General features: G+C 54.3%; 1 protein-coding gene across 1 annotated transcript in view; it reads right to left on the bottom strand.

Moving 5' to 3' along the window:
- Positions 1 to 344: 344 nt before the first annotated feature.
- TOM1L2 (target of myb1 like 2 membrane trafficking protein) overlaps positions 345 to 17,982 on the bottom strand; it is a 129,969-nt gene continuing 112,331 nt past the window's right edge. The window contains exons 8-13 of the mRNA XM_019656667.1: positions 16,863 to 16,980; positions 15,671 to 15,746; positions 13,206 to 13,271; positions 7,393 to 7,452; positions 5,439 to 5,475; positions 345 to 4,442 (exon numbers count right to left, since the gene is read on the bottom strand). Of these exons, the coding sequence (XP_019512212.1) occupies positions 4,294 to 4,442; positions 5,439 to 5,475; positions 7,393 to 7,452; positions 13,206 to 13,271; positions 15,671 to 15,746; positions 16,863 to 16,980 (506 nt within the window). The 3' untranslated portion in view covers positions 345 to 4,293. The remainder of the gene's footprint in view (positions 4,443 to 5,438; positions 5,476 to 7,392; positions 7,453 to 13,205; positions 13,272 to 15,670; positions 15,747 to 16,862; positions 16,981 to 17,982) is intronic.

The following is a 17,982-nucleotide window of genomic DNA, read 5'->3' on the forward strand; positions in this document are numbered from 1 at the left end:
AGGCCTCAGATGCTCCGACTGGGGGAGTGCTTCCCCCCACAGCCCTGGGACCCCAGATGAGACACAGGAAGAACAGCCGCCCCTGGTCCTAGAGCTTAGGCAGGCCATGGAGGGTTTACAGCTGCTACAGCCAGTGCCCCCAAACTGGGTTGTGCCCCAGGCTCAGGGATTTCCCTCCAGCCAGCCTCCCCTGGAAGCTGGGCATGGGGGAAGGCAGTGGATTGGGCTTTTCCCAGGCTGCTCTGAGCAGCAGGGCACCGAGGCACCCCTGCTTAGAGAAAACAGGTGGTCAGATGTGGCCATCCTTTCCACAGGACAGCCGCTCAACAGAGATTACACAGGAAGGGTTGGTTGGTTTGTTTATTGTGGGGTATTTTACATGCAAGAACACAAACTAGAGACATGATATCTGGAAGGAGAGCCAGTGGGTGGATGGACTGGCTCTGCCTGCAGAAACACATGACAGTGACAGACACTGGGACACTGGACAACAAACTCAACACGTTCTTTTTTTCAATAGTCCCAATCCTGAGAACCCTCACAAATGAACTGCAAACTTGAGGAAATAAATATCCATTCCCCTTTCTCCAGGAGAGCCTGGAGGTTTTTTAGAGAAGCAGTGTGACTCCAGAATTGACAGCTTTTGGGGGGTGGGCTGCAGGGGAAGGTGGGCTCGGACCCCCATGGACAGGAAGGGCTGGAGATGGGCACTGGGAGGGCGGGTACCACAGGGGGTGTCTTCTGGGGACACGCTTGTCCACGGGTAGTGAAGCCAGCTGTCCCACGTGGGTGGGCTGGGGAGAGAAGCCCAGAGTCCCAGGACAGTGGAGAGGCTGAGAGTACAGCATGCCTCCACCGTGCTTTTCCCCAGCTGGCCCACAGCACCCCCCAGAACCATCCAGGAGACGGGGCCAGGCTGAGCAGCACGTGTCTGTGCAGAACAAAGTGGGCTGTGGTGGCAGGATGGAAGAGGAGGGGCAGGGTTGTGAGCAGCTGAGCAGCACCTGCCCGCTGGAGGAGTCCGGTGTTTGCTACTGGGCCACCCAGAGCCCTTGTCACCGCTCTTCCAGCTGGGGGCCTTGAGTGACAGCACAGGCCCCACACCTCCCCAGGCCCACTTGCTCTGGACCCCGGGGTGAGGAGGGAAGGGCAGGGAGCCAAGGCTTGGTCCAAGATAGATGCCACAGTCACTCACACTGAGGAGGCTGACAGACAGACAGGAGGACAGATGACAGAGAAAAGTCACCTTTTCCTCTGGCCCAGGTCAGCAGCAAGCCCTTATGGCTCTGAAACCCCTTGTGCCATGCACACTGATAATGTGAGGTGGTCATCTCTGCTTGGTGCTTGGGGGGTTCTGGGCAGGCACTGCTCCGGGGCAGGCTGACCCAAAGCCCACCAGTGCCCTGGGTCACACTGCACTTGGTGCCATCACTGCTGCCCATTGCCAAAAAGGTAGGCAGGAGGAAATGGTTAGTTTTCACATCTCAGCACACAATGAACACAGGAAAGGTTAAACACATTCCCAAGAAAATATTTTGACAAAATAAATATTTTAACCTATAATCAGGTATAATTAGTGCTTATAAGGAATCCCAGCAATAATTTAGTGTAATTAAGTACATACTGTATCTGTGATTTCTAACACTTGTGAAGAGGCTGGTGACTCGCAAGGGTTTCTCTTTCCTGGGGGTAGGATCTGGCCAGCTTTCCCGCCAGGGCTCTCCTCCCTGCACTAAGCAGGTGGCCTGCGGCCTGTGCTTCCCGCCCTCCCTGCCGGGGAGGGACCAGTGACTGTGGCCCAGGGTGCCTCAGCCTCAGGACAGGAAGGGCTGAGCAGCGCCCCCTCAAGGACACCTGGGCCTGAACTTGCCTCCTTTGCAGGCCTCAAGCAAGTGTCACCTCAGCCTCCAGGTTGGGGCAGGCTGCCTCAGACACGATGTGAGAGCAGAAGGGTGGCTCTAGGCCAGGAAGGCAGGTGACACTTCTCTGCATGGGCCGATGTCTTCCTGCCAGCCCACGGGACTTCACCACCTGCTGCCCAGCTGGAGCTGGGGTGCAGCTCTGGACCACGAGTATTAAGAGAAGCTTTGCTGGGGTTTCCCCAGGCAGGTGCATGCTTCAGCTTCACTCACCGCCGGGAGCCTCCTCTCCCCTGAGACCCCTCAGGCTTCGTCTTATGGAGACTTCCCCTTTCACAGGAGAGGGGGGCCAGCTCTTCCCGCAGAGGATGCTGCACGGCCGCTGTGGTCTGCTGCTCCTGCAGGGCTAGCTATTGGAGGCCCAGCTGCCCGCCACCACGGGCCGGCAAACTGGCAAGGGCGGGCCCCTGGCCCTCAGAGACCATCCCTTCAGACTGTGCCCAAGGGCTGGGGATGCGAGCTGGAGTCACTGGTTATAACTGGGCCATCCCAGCCACCTTTGTTGCAGCCCATGTAAGCTAACGGACTTCAGCCATCTTAACATTCAAGTGGCCTCAGGGGGCTGTGTCCTCAGGAAGTGCTGAGAGAGGTGCAGGCAGGCTGAGGGCCGGGGTGGGGATGGGGGGAGAGTGGAGGTGTGGCACGTGCTGCCAGAGTTGGCAGGGCCTGAAATCGGCTGGCTGAGCTCTGAGGAAGAGCTTGCTGGGCGTCCTCTAAGGAACTGGAGTGTGATGTCCCCAGCTGGTCCTGGCAGACGGAGCCCCAGCCAGAGCCCAGGCCTATTCTCTGGAGGAAGCTGCAGCGGTGCCAGACAGGGAAGGGGCTCAGGGGATGTCAGGACAGCTCCTGGGGGGCTCAGCACGGCCCTCGGCTGATCCTCAGTGCTCTTCTAGAGCCTGTGGCGCTAGTTCCCACCGTGTAAAGCCCAGCTTCTTCTCCCTGCTCGGGCTGCCAGGTGGGAAGGGCTGACCGCACCATGGGTCAGGAACACAGTGGCCTGGCCGTTTAGCCCCAACGCCTGGGCAGTGTGTGCTGGAACACTGACCCAGGCCCCAAGGATCACGGCCGGTGCGAAGCAGCTGTACAGCATTTTCATTCTTCTGGGCAGTGGCAGCACAGTGCTGACTTAGGCTGGACCCGGCTTGGGCTGAGCCACGAGTGCCTTACCCACAGCCTGGAGACACGCCAGTGAGGACTCAGAATGGGAGCAGGTGTGGCCAGCCCCTAGCTGTGTGGCCCCAGGCTCTGTTCCCTTCTAGGTGGCCTGGGGGGAGGTCAGGCTGTCAGAAGAGTCTGTGGAGAAGACTGAGGCCCATGCCAGGAACAGTGCAGGGGCCTTAGTAGCACGTTGGCCCGTCAGTCACTTGGATCTCTAAGCGTGGTGCAAAGTCGTCTGCTGCCAGGTGGGCCCTGGCGGCAGAGGCACAGAGGCTGCCACAGGTCATGCTAAAGCCGTGAGCAGAGCAAGCTCACAAACCCACAAGCCTGCCCAAGCAAGCCAGAGCAATTCCTCCTCCTGCATGCCCCTCCACAGCTTGGGCCAATGTTGTGAGGGGAGCGTGTCACGTGCGTGGGGGCAGTTTCGTTTATATTAATAGTAGTGTTATCTCTGCAGGAGCTAAACCAGCATGCCACATGACCACCATCCATCGGTTACGTGCTGCCCTCCCACTGCCCCTGGCTCTCCCCAGGCCAGGAGCCTGCGAATCCGTGAGAGGCCAGTCCGTCTCCAGCTTGGCTGCTGAGTGACGGAAACAGGCGCAAGAAGATGAGGCCCCACGCACGGGCGTCCCATAGAGCCACCTACAGTGCTGAGCATGCCAAGTGCCACAAGGTGACACACGTCAGGGAGCAGCAGCCCAGGAGGGGGACCAAGCCTGCAGGTGCAGACAAGCCCTTTTCTGGATCAGAGGGGTGTGGGAGGGGCAGGCCAGGCCAAGGAGACCCGCTGAGCCAGGCAGGGGGCAGAGGCACGTGGAGGAGGATCTGACCCCGTTTTCTGTGGGCAGGTGACAGAAGCGAGAGTCCAAGTATCTGCTCGGGAAACAGTCCCAAGTAGACTGCCTTGTCTGAGTCTGGGCTCTACTGCCTGCTCTTCCTGGGAGGAAACATGGGCAGAGGGAGTCTGAGGGCAGGAGGGGCGGGGTGGGGGGTGAGGCGCCTCTGGCTGCAGTGCTGCTGTCCCACCATCCAGAGAGAAGGTGGCTAAAGCCAGGCCTGACTAGTGGGAGACCTGGAAGCAAACACAGGGGTGTTTCCATGGAGACAGCAATGCAGGACCAAGTGGGGGTCAGGGATGGGAGGAGTGGCCAGTGCCTGGTGAGAACAGGGGTGAGAGGTGACCTGCCATCAGGGAGCCACACCACAGAACAGCTCACAGGGCGAAGAGGGCATCTTCTGAGCGCTCTGGCTTCTTCCGGCCAGAGGGGTTTGAGGCCGGGGCTGGGGCCTCCACTGGGGGTGAGGGGAGGTTGGGAACCATTTCAGCAGCTTTGGCTCTTTCTTCAAGGAATTTATCGAACTCTGCAATACAAAAGCAAGGCAAGGGCCAGGATTGGTGGAGGGCCAGGCCCACACTGAGGCTCAAACAGCCACGTCCTACCTGCTTCCCACAGAGCTCCATTCACTTGTGCCCACAGGGTCACCCCAGTGAGAGACCCCATCATTGCCACACTGGCCTGGGACACCTGCCAAGGAGTGGGCAGTGAGTGGCAGGAGAGCAGCCAACCAGAGCCAGGGGTGCTTCTGGGTGCTCTGCTGCCTGGGGACCCAGCCTCGATTTCCTCCTCTGCCACCCCCAGGACAAGCAGGAAGCCCGGCTAGCATCAGAGGAGGGTGGGCAGTTATATTCCTGCCCCTCCACCTCCACCCAACTTGGAGCTTTTCCATTCTCCTGATCAGCATGTCAGCATGTGAGGCAGGGCAGGGAGAGCTGGAGGGACGAATGCTACTTAAACTTGGCAGGGAACATCCCCCTCCCTCCGCCTCCCCACCAAGCAAGGGTCTGTGCCACAGAGGGGGTCTGACCAGAAGGCCTGGCTGGGGGAGGAGGCTGAGCAGAGGCCTATGGGCTGCAGGGGAAGGGGGATGAGAGAGGGAGGGGAGTGAGGGGACCGTGATGGGGACTTCTCCACAGGGCCCATACACCTGGCCCCCCAGCAGAGAAGTCACAGGACACCAGGCCTGGGGAGGCTCCCTGTGTGCCCTGTGGACTGCATGGCATGTCTTGCCTCTGCTGGATTGAGCATTTGGGGGTGGGGTGAACTGGTTATGAGCGCAGGTTTGGGGATCATGTTGACTTAGAATGGCAGCCTGTACCTGCTACTCACTGGCTCTGTGACCTGCCAATTGTCACAAGCTAGGACACTTCCTTCCTCAGCACAAGGCCTGGATGGATCAGAGCCAGGAAGCTCCTGGCCTGGGAAGCCCAGCTCAGCCAGGTACCGAAAGGTGCTCTGGCTAAGGGCCGGGGGAGAACAGCAAAGGGAGGGGCCCCCGGGGTTGTGCTGTGAGCCTCACCTTCACTCGTGACGCCCTCCTCCAGGTCGTCGCCCTTCTGTGAAGAAGCAGAGAGCAGCATTAGGGCCTGGCCAGCCCTCCTACCTCTCCCAACGGCAGCCACCCCAGGGCAGCACTGTCCACAAGAGCCCAAGCAAAACTCCCAACTTCCTACTTCCTGCGCCCAGAGTTCTGTAATGGCAAAGCACTGTTTATCTTGTTGGAGAAACAGAAAGTTTGTTTTGAAAAAGCAAAAACAAAAACCACTTAGGTCTCGATCCTCCAGAAGAAAAATGCCCAAAAAGGTGCAGGCTGGCTCTCTGGGCTGAGCTGCAGGGCAGGGCTGTGGCAGGCTTCTGCCCACCCCTCTTCCAGAGGGGGCCACCAGGAGGCTGGGCCTCAGGCATGCCAGGACCCCTGCAGGCGCTCCTCTGCTCAGAGTCCCTTTGCAGCCAGAGGAAGAGTTCTGCGAAGTCACTGTGCATGTCAACGGCTAGGAACCACATGAGGCCTGGGAGGGACAGAGCTGTGAAGCCCAAGGCACAGGGCCTGACACAAGGCAGGGCTTGGCAGGGGGGCGCTGTCCGCCTGGAAGCCATACCCCGTGGCCTCCTGGGAGCTGTGCCAGCCTCCTCCTGTGGCCAGAGTCTATCACCTGCTGCCGGTCCTGAGGAGCCATGGAGGCTCTGTGGGCTCTGAATGAGTGGACCAGATTTGATTTTGTCTGGAGAACATGGTAATCACTGGGAACTCACCGCACAGATAGTGCCAGGGAAGAGAGCTGGCTGGCAAGTGGACAAGGCTCTGGGCTGGGTCAGGAGACCTGGCTATCCTCTTGGCTCTGCCACTGACCTGCTCTGCAGCCTTGCCAGACAAGTCCCTCCCCCTCTCTGGGCCTTGGGGTCCCCTTCATGAGGCGAGGGCCTGCTTTGCTTCTATGAGAAGAGCTGTTTCTTTTCCAGGCGTTCCCTCAGGAAATATATAATGGGGCATTTTCTTCCTCCTGTGAAATGGCACCTGGGTGGCCATGAGTGTCTTTGGAAAGCCTGGCCTTCCAGAGAAGCCCAGAGCAGTGGAAGGCCCTATGTGAGGTCTGTTGTTCTCGTGTGGGAGGGGGCCACGTTGGTAGCCTGCAGCCAGCTAGATTAAAGAACTGCCCTGCTCTGGGAACAGGGCCCCCTGAGGGGGGGCAGCTAGGAGCAAGATGAGGTGTCTCCAGGTCTTGGATAGAATCCAACCAGCCCATGACCTTGGGCAAGCCACTTTTCTTCCCAAAGTGCATTTCTTCATCAGTCTGCCAGGAACTTCCATCCCACCTCCCATATAGGCTGCTGAGAGTCAAAGTGCTTTGTAAGGAACAGAGAAAGGGACCAGCCATGGAAGCACTCCTTTCTCAGGACCTGCTGCCATTTGCAGATGCAGATGTCCTTATCTTCCTGCCCTATCTCTAGGAACAAAGACAATGGTCTCTGGGGCAGGGGTTCTTTTAGATCCAAGATACCAGAAGATACTGAAGAGGGAGATAACAGTGAATTAAAAAAAAAAAGCAACCAAAAACCAAAAACAAATACCCAACTCATCTCTGTGTATAAGTCACAGTTAAAAGAAATGGAAACCAAAAACAAGCAAACAAAAAACTCCACCAAAAAAAAAGAAGAAGAAAAAAGAACCCAAGCACAAACACACCTGCTGAAATTGAAAAGTAACAGAAAAAAGTAAGTGTGTTTTGGAGCCAGCTATAGAGCTAGCTGAAGCCCAGCTCAGGGCTTCATCCCCACTGGCCTCCGCAGGCCAAAGGTGTTGAAGGGGAAGGCCAGCTGTGAGGACCTGGTGGCAGCAGGAGCCACGGCTGGCCGGGCCTCCCTCCTCCACCACCCCCTTGGGGAGAAGCCCTTTCAGGTGTCCCCAGGCCTGTCCTCAGAAACGCCTCTGCCTAGCTACGCCCCACACGCGAAAGAGAAAAGTTGAGTCTCACCAGGTCCGTCCTGAGCCACACCTCAATGTCGTCCATGACAGAGGGCTGCACAACGGGGATCTATGGAGGCGGCAAGCAGCGGGCCAGGCAGCCCCACAGCCAGTGAGGGAAGACAGAACACCGAACAAAGTAAATAATCAAAAGCAACCCCCAAACGAAACCAAAATGTATACAGAGAAAAAAAAAACACATGAGCACAGCAGGCACGGGCAACACAAGGCAGCCACATGGAATGGCAAGTGAGGAAAGCAATGAGGTGGCCAGCTCTAAGCAGCAGGGCTGACCAGTGGTGGGAGGGCGGGCGGGAGGCAGTACGCGTTCTTGAAATGGAGAACTTTTTGACTATGGCAGCAGCCCTCACATCATGGGTTTCTCAGGCCCCGCTGCAAAGCAGGCTGCTCCCGCAGGCTGATTCTGAACGCCTCAGCGATGACAGCTGGAGGAATACTGCCTACCTACTGTTGAGCCCAGTCCTTGGGTGTGTGTGTGGGGGTGGGGGGGGAACTGGAGAAGCCACCAGTGGGCCCCTGATGCCACTGGGCAGGCCAAGCGGCAGTCTGCCCAGAGCAGGGGTGTTTAGGCAGCCCTGGGAGTCTGTGGGGGCTCTGCTTACTCACAGGGAGTATTTCAAAATGCATCTCTGAGTATGAGAGAAGGGGGTAGGGGGTGCTGGGTGTGGCCTGGCCGACAGAGGACAGGCACACTTGACCACCAACAGAAACTCAGCGAAAACAAAGGCTTTATTGCCAAAAGGGGCTGCCAGGCTTTAGTTGTCTTTGTGTTCCTTCAGGAAAAAAAATCAGTAAGCAGCTCTGAATGCAGTAGCTTCCTTTAGTCTTGCCCTTTCTTCTCAGCTTTCAATGGCTGTCTGTGCTTCAGCAGCCAAAGAAAAGAAGTTCAACTGAGATCTGGGGAGCAGTGGACGGGGGTAGGGGACTGGGTCCCTGAGCAAACAAAGACACACCTCACGGGTACCTGAACAGTGTCCACGCAGTAGTTGGTCACCTGTGCCAAGGGCCTTGGGGACAGTGTTCTGAAAAAAGCATTTGGCTAGAAATATTTACATTGCTGTAAGATATGACAAGAAGTAAAGGTAACCTTTAACCCTCTAGAAGCCACGTTAACGAAATGTTGGCTCCCAGCCTAGAGCAATGATTTGCCTGACCTTAATCGAGGCAACCTGACTCCCCACCTAATCTGGCCCACTATTTCTAGAAAAATTGCCAGGACTGACTCTATAGCTAGCTTCACCACAATGTCACAATCTGGGTAAGAATAAAGTTAAAATAAAAGGATTGTCTTAGAGTTTGCCAAATCTAAACAATCGCATGACCTTGACAAAGGAGAGCAGAGATTTCGTATCACCAGCCCTGCCCTGCCGTGACAAGCTACTCTGAGAGGTAGAAACCTGCCGAAGACTGGGTTTGCGGTGGGCAGTGGGGTGAGGACTTCAAAGCCCCCCCCAAACACACCGAGCAGGAATCTGATTGGGTCGGGGTCCTGCACACACTCACTCAGCGAGGCCAAAGAACCCTCACTCTGGTAGCTTCATGTGCTTGTGCCAAACTGCAGACCCAGCGTGGGCAGTCCACACGCATTTTCATAAAGGCTCAAGTTAATCTTGATAAAATTAGGGAGATTCTATGTTTTCATTTTATTTCTTTGACTTACTAGGGACTTAAGAATGTTGAAATGAATAAATATCACAGAGTTCACATCACCTGGAAATGACTTAGGGACAAAGAAGATGTGATTGACACTCCGGAAGGCCCACATGCCCGGCGGAAGCGCTAACAGCACTAAAGGCGGCACCCACCTTAGCCATCGAAAAGAAAGTAGTAGGGCACGCAGGATGTGATCTGCTAATTTTATGCTTGCTGGCAGGACTTCTGTCTGACATTCTCATGACAGGAGATGCCAATTTTCATTATCTTGATGCGTCTAAGTCAGAATGCCTGGCCTCTGGGAGGATGTGTGCTACGCCAAGTTCCCAGAACTAAGGCTTGGAAAGTCAGCTGCATCTCCAAAGAGAAAACATGCCCAACAGCAACTGCTGGAGTGTGTGCTGGGCTTTTAAAAAATATATATACCCAGCTTTAGTCCACCTAGGAGAAACGAAGACTCCATGGACAGAGCTTTTCAATGTGTTGCAAAAAGCTTGAAAAATAGCCACTGAGAGGTCATGGGCCTTAAACCTTCAGATTTTGCTTATAATTTTTTTTTGTTACTGTTCAAAAATAAGTCCCTTGAGGCTGTGGATCATGCTCTAGTTTTCTTCTTTGAGGATTAATCCTGAGAGCCAGTGTGCTCAGAAAAGAAACAGTAACATTTGAGAAACTCCTCACCACCTCAAAAAAAAAAATGAACCCCCCCCCCAAAAAAAGAAACCCTGAATCATGGGAACACTTTTCTTCCCTCTCCCAGCCTTCTCCAAGTAAGTAGTAGTGTGCTTGTGGGAAGAATTCCTCCAGGCAAGGACGGGGCCAAGCTGAGGAGGGAGCACAGGCGAGGCTCAGGCTCGCTCAGCTGGTCCCAGCGCTCATGGTGTAGGACGGGGTGAGTAGCTCCTCTCCACAACTGCTTCTTCACTCAGGAGCTCCGGGGCCTCTGCTGTTCTAAGAAGCGTCAGAGCTTTGGGTGGAGAGGCAGGGGCAGGGGCTTGGGCAATTCTGGGCCTCGGTTTCCTCATCTGTGAGATAGGGTGATGGCTAGGTTGTACTTAGCATTCACCACTCACGATTCCAAATCCCTTCATCTTTAGGTTGGTGTGTCTGTTTTCAGATGTGAGAAATGATCAGAATTGAATCCTTACAGTATGAAAGGCACTCGGCCTCAGGGCATGAATCACTGAGGAGCTAGGGTGTGGGCTAACAATAAGGCTTATATAAGGGAAGACAGGGGTTGCCTTGCTTGTGGTTGGACACATATCTTAGTGATGTAACCCATCTGCCTTGGTAAACCAACGCCTTTCGTATCACACCAGGGTAAAGTCCCTTCTAATGATGTAGGTGCTACCAGACACAGACGAAACATGTCCACTGATCTGTGAACAGGGACTGGAGACACTGTGAGGGAGGATGAGAAAGCTCCTCCAGCCAGGCTGATGGGAGGGCAGGAGGGGTCTTAACTAAAAAGAGGGCACTGGGTTGGGGGGGGGGAGTTAAAAAAAATAAAATAAAAAGAGGGCACTGGACTTTGTCACTGCCCCGTGGCCTTGGGCATGTCACCAGGCTGCTGTGAGGCCTCGGTATTCTCATCCATCAAACGAGGGCTGGCCCAGCTTATCCCTAAGAGACTGTAGGCTCTGACCGGTTGTGGTTTTAGTGTCTTGGGCAATGATACAAGCTAAAGGCTGGTCTAAGGGGTCTGAAGAAGAGCGTGAGTTGGAGGAGGGAGACAGAAAGGGAAAAAAAGATGTGAAGAGAGGAAAATAAAAGAAGACAGTCCAGGATCACCTTCCAATAAAGGCCAGGGTCTAGAACTAACACCCTCTGAGGACAGGCCAGATAGGCTGGCTGGGCAAAGGCAGTGGTGAGATGAGCCCTGCCCACCTTCAGAGTCCAAAGAGAAGCTGGCGTGTTGGATGCCAGAAGCAGAATTTGACAGGAGTGGTGGGTGAGCTGTCTGCTATCAGCTTATCCTCACCTGGCTGCAGGCGGGCAGAGAGGTGCAGCCCCGGGCCCAGCCACAGCCAGCGCTCTCTGTGGCCTTGGGCTTACTGTGTCTGGGGTGTCCTCCAGGTCTGAGTAGGGAGCAGCAGACTCTTTACTAACCTACTTCTGTTCTTGTGACTTATATTCGTTCATATCCGGGTATTTTCCTGGCTGCACCCTGAATATGGGGGACAGTCCTCTCTGACCACCAGCAGGAAAAAGGCCCATGAGCTGGGGAGGGTGGGGAGAGAGCACAGGCAGCAGCCGCCTCCGGGCAGGCTGCTTCATGGCCCAGCGACTCTCAGCGCTTTCTTCAACTGGTAATGAGCCTGGTATTGTTGACTTTGGTGACTGATATCCATTCACCTAAAGTCCCAGGAGAGCAAGGGTCTGTCTCCCACAGCTCCAATCTACAAGGAAACCTAACTGTCCATGTGACAGGAGCAGTTTCTGTAGCTCGGGGATGCTATTTCCAGAGAAGCTGTGAAGTCCTCTTCACAGGTGGTCTGAGAGCCCTTTGGTTTCACTCAATAGTACAAAAAGTTTCCAAGTAAAGAATTTGTACCTGGGAGGTCTGGACAGATTCAGGGTTCTATGCTACAGGAAGTAAGGCAAAGCCATTAATGGACGTCATTGAAAAGAAAAAAACACTGCAGTCAGGCAAGTGAGACACCAGGTTAGCTGTTAGTTGGGCTTATTTCTGGGGAGTCGGAGACTGGAGCCCTCAAGAGGGGACAGGGCAGTGGGGGGCGGCCTGTGTAGGCGAGGCAGTCACCACCACAGCTGCCAAGGCCACACACAGGTTAGTTTTGTGGGCAGTATCCTTTTTTGCAGGATTAATAGGCACAAGGACACATGGCTGGACTGTCCCAATTTGGACAGTGGAGTGGACATGGTCTCTAGGAGTTCTGCTCTGAGATCACCCACATGTGTGGGCCAGAGCCCCAGGGTGTCAGTGAAGCAGCAAAGGAGGGGCCCTGGCAGCCCGTGTCTCTAAGACTGGCTATGGGGTCTGGTGCAGAAACAAGGCAGGACGGAGTTTCTGCTGCTCTGACAGGTGGAGGGACACGGGCACAGCTGTGGAAAGGTTACCAGCTGCAAGCTGGGTGGCAGGCAGATAGCCCTTGCCCCCATGGTTCTGATGGCCCTGCATGGCCCACCCATATCCTTGTGTACTGGTCACACCTTGCTCAGGCAAGTGACCCCATGCTACCCTCAGTCTCGGACATGCTGGCCCTGCTCTAACACTCCATCCCTGGACACAGCCTGGCGGGATCCCTAGGGATCAGTCACGCTTCTTCCCTCTGTGTGCCCAGCGCCTCCCTCACCTCAGCTGCAGGGCAGAGGCCTACACTTCCACTGATTTTCTCGCTTCTCCTTCTCGGCTCCCTCTCCCACACCAGCTCACCACAGATGCACAGACCTGTGGTTTCTATGTCAGAGGTGCACGGTGAGGCTGTGGCTTCAGCACAGGGAAAATCAGCATGCCAAGGCAAGGTAACCCTCTCTCTGTGCACATACTCAGGGCTGCCTGATCAGATGAGGCGGCAGAGACCTTCCCAGGTCTCTGTGCCAGGAAAGCTCTACTTCTTGAGAGCTAACTGCATTTAGGATATTAAACTCCCCTGGCTTTAATTTTATTCTTTTTATTCTGTTTCTATTGTGTTTGTGTGTTTAGGAGGTTTCGGATCCTTCTGGGGGACATAGTGGACACAAATAACTACATTATAGAAACCCATCCCCTCGGGACTGCCAAATTCACAGGCTGGAGGGGGTTCTCTGACTGGTGAGGTGCTTGGAGTCTGCTCTCTTAGAAACATCCCCTCCCAAGCAAAAGCCACAGTAACTTGTGCTCATCCTGGAAAAGTGAATACTGCTGAGAGCTCCAGAGACAGTAAAAGGAGGGAAGGGGCCCTCCCCTCACTCCTGAAAATGCCCCAGGCCCTAGAGGCACAGGCGTGGACCGTAGCAGAAAACCAGAGGAGGTGTTTCTGGGGCTGGAAGCCTATGGCTCAAGGAAATTGTACAAAGACAGGAGGGGGAAATTTGGCACCCAGTCAGGAGAATGGCCTTGTACTGTCTGACTCACAAAGGCTCAGCAGGTGACACAGGTAAGCGCTGGGGTGGACAAGGGGCTTGGCTCAGCTGGTGACCTCTCACCATTCCTTGGGTTATGAGCCAGCTGTCTATGGGCTCCAGGTCAGAGTCCACACTTTTACCTCTCATCTGGACGGAGGACAGAAAAGTCCCAGAAAGAAAAGTCACAGCAAGACCCATGATAAAGTAGCAATCGTATATATATCGTGGAGACAGAAAAGCCCCTGTTCAGAGCTGATCGTTTGGCATGTAAGGAGATGCGACCTGGTGTCTGCCCCCTGCCCCCCAGCATGTACCCTTACCTACCTGGAAAACAGAAGTTTAGTAAGCAAGAATCCCAGCACAATCACACATACTCATGCCAACCATTCCCATACACCCGGAAGGAAGATCTCCGTGAGGTCACAGAGGCCACCCAAAGCTGCTTCTCTCAATTAAGGCTCTTGGGGTTGGCAAAGCGTCCACTTATCAAAGAGCCAGATTTACTAAGTCATTTCTACTTTTTTCTAATTTATTTCTGCTTTGTTCTCTTTTTTCTTCCTTCTCAGTTACCTGTGTGTTCTTTTTCCAAACTCTTAATTTGAATACTGAATTTAGGTATATCCCTTTTTTGAAAATGATAAAAGTATTTAAGGTTGGTTGCACTGTAGAGGTGTGGCTATACAAATCCCCCTCCCCCCTATTGTGTTCTTACTGTCCCCCTTGACCCAGTTGTCATTTCTAGGTCAGCACCGTTTAAGACATGGAGCACCATAATCTGGAGTACTGGCCTGAAGGTGCACGTGAGTCAGTGTGTGTGTGCAGATACCAATACACACACACACACACACACACACACACACACACACACAGATACAGATACACAGATATACACACACACAGATATACACAGACACACACACACACACACACACACAGATACACACACGCACATGCACGGCTAACACAAGCCCTGCTTTCCCACATTGCCCCATTGAGCAGTGAAAATGAAAAGCAATATGCCTACCATCGTGAGGAAAACATGCTGGAGTCATCAAGACCTTTGAAAACAGGGAGATGGGCCAAGCCACACACCAAAGGGTGAAGGGTGGGAAGCTGCCCACATCTATGCTCGGACCTAGGCATGGGCACCGATAATGGCAGAGGTGTTGTAGGGCACAACTTGGCATGGCCAGAGCAGGCCCTGGAGGCAGAGTGGGAAACAAACCAAGTGAGCCTGGCTGAGGGGTGGGGCTGTAGGCCAGGCCAGGGTGGGCCAAGAGGAGGGGTTGCTCTCATCTGGCAGCGTGCTGCTGGGCCCTCAGCCTAGCTCCCTAATGCCCTCCCTGAGTTAGGCGGGGGGTATTCTAAGTAGTGGGGGAAACAGAACCGTGACCACTGCATAGATGTTGGGAGTCTAGGGCTCAGGGGTTCAGGTGGCGCTCTTCCGTGGAAAGGCAGGGTGCTGAGAAACCAAGGCTGCTGGACTGGCTCTTCAGTGCCCCCTAGTGGCCAATGGAGAGGGACGCGGCCTTCATACCAAGTTGGCTGAGTCAGAAGCAGAGGGGTCCCTTCCCCCAAGGGAAGCTTTCCTATGGAAACCAGGCAGCAGCACTGCTGCCTGCCTGGGCCCATTTGGGTCAGGACTGCAGGAGGCCAAGAACTGGCATTTGGGAGGCAAACCTTCCCATCAGTGAACAGATGAGCACTGCCTCTTTTTAGCCCAACTGGGGGACCTTGAAAGAAGTTCTAGCTGTTCTGGGGCTGCTGTCCCAATAGCCCTCCCCTTCCCCACCCCTGCAAGCAAACATTCCTTCACACACAGCCTCACACATTTCTTAGGCAAGAAGGGGAACAATCGCATGAGAAGCATTAAGACACAAATCCTTTCCTCTGCAATGATCTGAAATCTTACAGAAACCAGGGCTGCATTTGGGGGCTCTGACAAGCACCACCCTTCACTTCAAAGCACCTCTGCCTGTAGCTCTGCTCCATTCAGACAGGAGCTCCCAGAACGGCCTCCCACCCAACAGCTGCCTTGTAATGGGGCTGGTGCTGTTTCTCTAGGCCAGCAACAAACGGTCAGCAGAGAGGTGCCAGACAAGCTTTCCCCTCCTGTAAGGGTCATTATTTTGTCAGTACACTGCCCATCCCCAGGGCACTGAACATCTGAGGAAAGACCCTGTGTGGCCATAGAAGACCTGTGCCCTGAGACCGCAGGGACACCGATGTAGGAAGAGCAGGAATTCTGGAGCTGGAACTCCTTGGAGTGAACCCTGCTTTGCTGTCTGCTCACTGGGTCCCTCAAACACAGTGCCACCTCTCTGGGCCTGCTTCCTCTTAGGTATTATGGGAAAGCTGACCTGGGCTGTCACCCATGGGGTGGGGTGATGATTCAGTGAGGTCATACAGTGCTCTCATCCTGATCTCCAGCGTGTCCTGCCCTCTGGGCAAGCCAGTTTCTGCCCTAATTATCCAGCCAGTGTTACCAAATTGCCTGACTTTCCCTCCAGAGGACGCCAGGCAGAAATACAGGGCTAAAGACCTACCATTTCGGAGCTCTGTTTCCGACTGTCTAGTGCAGAAGCAAGTCCTTTGACAGCCTGGGTGTCCTCGTAGGTTACCCTGGAGACCAAGCAGCACAAGCAGAATCAGTTTCCTACTGTGGTCATGGGGGATGGGGCGGTGACCTGTATCCCTTTCTATTCATGGCTCCTTCCTCACATGTACTCGGAAAAACGGTTCCCACAGTCTTGGCCTTGGGGCAGAGGCGAAGGGCTCATCTTTCGGGCTGGTACTGAATGAGGAGGCCTGTCTGGGTGCTAGCACTGGCTCAGCTGCTCATTTCCTCTGAGGCTGGGACACTGCACCTCAGCAGTGGTGAGTATTGAGTAACAATACGAGGGCATCTCCAAAGCTCATTACAGGGCGCCCTGAGACTACTCAGCGGGGAGGAGGTAAAGGCACAGTAACATTACTTCTTATTTTAAAAGCAGCAGCCTCAGTGGCATTTAACAAGGAAGGTATGGGATTGGGGTCTGTCCCTGGTTGTGAGGTGAGGGTTGCCTTCCTTTCCTCTGCTCCTGACCTCTTTTGTTGCATCCATTTTGAAAGCAACTTTGGTTGGTGAAGGGTGCACGGGGCCTTGGGCTTTTGGTCAACCTGTTGATTCTTGAGCACAGGATTCAAAAAGCTAAATGCATCAAGATGCTAGGCCCCTAGGAAAGGTGGGGCAAGTGTTCCTCGCTGCCTGGGGCTGAACAGAAAGCTCACAGACTGTCCCAGTGCCTCCCTGAGATACAGTGGGTTGTCTATTCTAGAACTAGCTCTGCCCACTCCATATGGCTCATCCTGGCCAGACTGCTGTCAGGGACGCCTCTGCCCACAGCCCTGAGTAGGAAAACCACACTAGGAACCAGTTCAGTCCCTGCCTGGCTGCACCTCCCTCCCAGCTCCTCCTACAGATGAGGTTTCTGCAGCAGCAGCAGCAGGAGGAGCAAGAGAACAACAAAGCACTCTCTGACTGACAGAAGAAATCCAACTACAATCGATCCCAAGGTGGGGAGGGACTGTCATTTAATATCTGTGTCTACTGCCAAGTCCTCACAGCCATATTTCAAAGTTCTTGGCAGTCCTAGCCCTGGTAAATAAAAGGCCTCTTTGTGTTGTTGGCCCGTGACCAGGCCTGGATCAATCCTCCCCCAATATCTTCCGAGAGCCACTGAAATGATCCCCACATACGTCTTGCGTTGCTCGGCCAAGGAGTTCCCTCTTGTCTGGGCAAACATATCAAAGCCATCACGGGGATTACACTGCTGGAGTGAACTGAGGGTGCCACTGACGCTCTCTGTCCCCAAGTCTGTGGCAACAAAACAAATGAGGGGAGGATGAGAACAAAATGGGGGTCATGGACTTCATGGAGGGTTGCAAAGTTAGGACACCAGTTGAGCAGGTTAAAGTTTGGGGGTGGGGAGCAGGGGGACACAGGAATTTCCTTGACACCCCCAGGCCACCATGTGTAGGAGCAGCCACGGGGGGCCCAGATGGAGAAGAGAACAGCCACTGTCCCCCAAGCTGCTCAAGATGGGGAAAGAGTCATCATGAATGGAAAGGAGATCACTGACAGTGAGAAGGAAGGGCCTGGGGCCAGTGTCCCTGCAGATGTCCCATAATGCCCTCCATAGTGGACTTCTCATTAACTTAATCACAATGTCTACAGACCTGGTCATTTAGTTATGTGACAAATATTTCTCAGGTACCCAGGTACCCACCATGTTCAAGACTAGATCTTGAGAGGACCACATTGAATCTGACGTGGTCCTTGGCTTCAAGGAGAGCACAGAGTAGGAGGGAGACAGACGACAACAGCAGCACTTAACTTGAGATATAGGAAAGACTTGAAACCAATATAAGAATGGGTCTTTAAGTGCCAGTTGAGTGGCTCAGTTGGTTAAAAATTAGCTGAAGAGCACAAGCTCTGAGCAACTGGGTCACTCGTTCGATTCCCACATGGGCCAGTGAGCTTCGCCAGAGCTGCGCCTGAGCTGAGCTGCCGCTGAGCTGCAGGATGGCTCAGCTGGTGAGAGCATGTGCTCAGCTGGTGAGAGCATGACAAGACTGCCTGTTTAATGGTGGGCTACCCGTGTCTGGGACTGAACTCGGCACCTTGAGCTGAGCTGCCACCTGGATGGCTCAGTGGATAGAGTGTGCGCTCTTAACAGAAAGGTTGCCGGTTCAACTCCAGCATTGAAAAAAAAAAAAAAAGAATGGGTCTTTAAGGACGAGTGGGACTATGCTGTTGGGGGAAGGGTGAAAGGCAGGTAGGTACAAAGGCACAGGGCCTGAAGTCCAGGGTGTGTGA

Source organism: Hipposideros armiger, unplaced genomic scaffold (assembly GCF_001890085.2).
Source record: "Hipposideros armiger isolate ML-2016 unplaced genomic scaffold, ASM189008v1 scaffold_264, whole genome shotgun sequence".
Taxonomy (NCBI): Eukaryota; Metazoa; Chordata; class Mammalia; order Chiroptera; family Hipposideridae; genus Hipposideros; species Hipposideros armiger.